At 42.0% G+C, this 2,234-nt stretch overlaps 1 protein-coding gene across 1 annotated transcript; it reads right to left on the bottom strand.

Moving 5' to 3' along the window:
* Nucleotides 1-380: 380 nt before the first annotated feature.
* LOC116599584 (olfactory receptor 10A2) lies at nt 381-1,334 on the bottom strand. Its single transcript, XM_032359480.1, has one exon. The coding sequence runs from the start codon at nt 1,332-1,334 to the stop codon at nt 381-383; it is 954 nt and encodes a 317-aa protein (XP_032215371.1).
* Between the last annotated feature and the right edge of the window lie 900 nt (nt 1,335-2,234).

Below are 2,234 nucleotides of genomic sequence, written 5' to 3'. Positions count from 1 at the left end.
GAATATCTTATCTAAAACAAGATAAAGTGCCAAGATGACTTTTTGTGTCTCCAAAGTCACAGTATAAGCAGTTTCATAATGTCGGAGCATATGTAACATTGGCACATAATAATAAAGTAAATACCTGGAATGGATAGGTCATACAATTGTCAAAATACCACTGTAGCAATGATAAAAATAATGTAAGCCTACAATGAGCAGAGGAATTCCATAGGTTGTAGCAGGAGGTCTTCATCTACTTCTATGCTCTTTTGCCTGCACTGAGCTGCCCTAACATCATTTCAGCAGCTGGGTTTCTTCTCAAAAGAGATAGGAGAGGCAGAGGAATCCCAGATAGGAAACTGATTGCCCCCATTCAGTACACTTACTCTTTTTAATGTCTATGGGGTACAATTTATAAGGCCTAAAACCTTGCGGAAGGTTCGGCCAAAGGCATTCTTCACCTCATTATTTCTCAGGCTATAAATGATGGGGTTCAACATGGGAGTCATAACAGTGTAGGACAATGACAGCAGCTTTTTGCTTTCAGGAGAATTATTGGATTTAGGCCGAAAGTAGGTAAGGCTTAATGATACATAGAACAGGGAGACAACAAGGAGGTGGGAAGAGCAGGTGGAGAAGGCTTTATGCTTCCCTTTAGTTGATGGAATCTTTAGGATGGCAGCAGCAATGCGAGTGTAGGAACACAGAATCAGCAAGCAGGGTATCATGACGAACAGAATGGTTCCAACAATTGCATAGATCTCAAACAGTGTTGTGTCTGCACAGACCAGCCTCAGCACAGGTGGGCTGTCACAGAAGAAGTGATTCACCTTGTTGGTGCCACAGAATGGAAAGCTGAAGAGCCACGTGGTCTGCACAGTAGCTACGGGAAAGCCTGGAAACCAGGAGGCAATAGCGAGTTTGGCCCGGGTCCTTTGGTTCATGATGACTGGGTAGTGCAAGGGACTGCAGATGGCCACATAGCGGTCATAAGCCATGGTGGCCAGGAGGAAGCATTCATCTACTCCAAAGAAGAAGAAGAAATACATCTGTGTGGCACAGCCAAGGAAGGAGATGGTTGTGTCCCAGGCAAGCAGGGTCCCCAACATCTTGGGCACAATGACTAAGTTGAAGCCAATCTCCAAGAAGGACAAGTTCCTGAGGAAGAAGTACATGGGACTGTGTAGCATGGGGTCAGCCAACGTAACCAGGATGATGAGGCTGTTTCCCATCAGGGTGACTAGGTAGATGATTAGAAATGTCAGGAAGAGTAATGACTGTACTTCGGTAGGTAAGGAAGAGAAGCTCAAGAGGATAAACTCTTCAACTCTTGTCCAGTTTCCTCCAGCCATAGATAAAGAAAAGAATCCCCAGTTGTGGTCATGGAGAGAGAATCTTGATTGGAAGTGTCAGAATCTGGGTTTGTTTTTCAGGTTCCTTTTTAGTGTCAGGAAAAGAGGCAAGGTCAAGATCTCAGTTGGAAGAAGAAGGGCCTTGTATTGTCTCAGAATAAAGGCACAAGGAAGAATGGCCAGAACTTGAGCTCTTGAATGGTAATGGTCACCATTCCCTACTTTTACTCTTTTTATGAACTTTTTGGTGCCTTTTCTTTTTTACCATATTTACTAAAACAAATCAGATCATATTTACCACACCCCTTTACTGCTGCACCCTTAACGCCTTTGAGGTGAGGTTAAAGCGTATCTTTTGTCCCATGTTCATTGTGTCATTATTCACCAAAGCTAAGATATGAAAACAATCTGAATGTCTATCAGAGGATGGATGGATAAAGAAATCTCACATGTGCATGCACACACACACTCACACACACACATACACACACGGAATTATAATTCAGCCATACAAAGGAGGTAACCCTACTATTTGGAAGAAACAAGATCGATGGACCTTGAGGGCATTAAGCTACGTAAGCTAAGTCAGATAGGGAAAGACAAATACTGTATGTTCTCACTTATGTGTAGAGTCTAAAAGAGCCAAACTCATGGAAACAGAGAATGGACTGATGGTGGTCAGGGCCTGGGAAGCTGGGGGAAGTAGTGAGATGTTGGCTAAAGGGCACAAATTTCCAGTTATAAGACAAATAATGGGATACAGTGTACAGCATGGTGACTTAGTTAACAATATCGTATTATATACTTGAAAGTTGCAGAGAGTAGATTTCTTTTTTTTTTTCAGATTCTTTTCTTATTTTTTTATTTATTTTCAGTATAACAGTGTTTATTATTTTTTCA

Source organism: Mustela erminea, chromosome 9, assembly GCF_009829155.1.
Source record: "Mustela erminea isolate mMusErm1 chromosome 9, mMusErm1.Pri, whole genome shotgun sequence".
Classification (NCBI taxonomy): Eukaryota; Metazoa; Chordata; class Mammalia; order Carnivora; family Mustelidae; genus Mustela; species Mustela erminea.
The sequence above is the reverse complement of the archived record's forward strand: the minus strand, read 5'-3'. Positions and strand labels throughout refer to the sequence as shown.

Excerpts from the sequence above, each read along its gene's own strand:
- LOC116599584 (XM_032359480.1), bottom strand. The coding sequence starts at position 1,334 with ATGGCTGGAGGAAACTGGACAAGAGTTGAAGAGTTTATCCTCTTGAGC.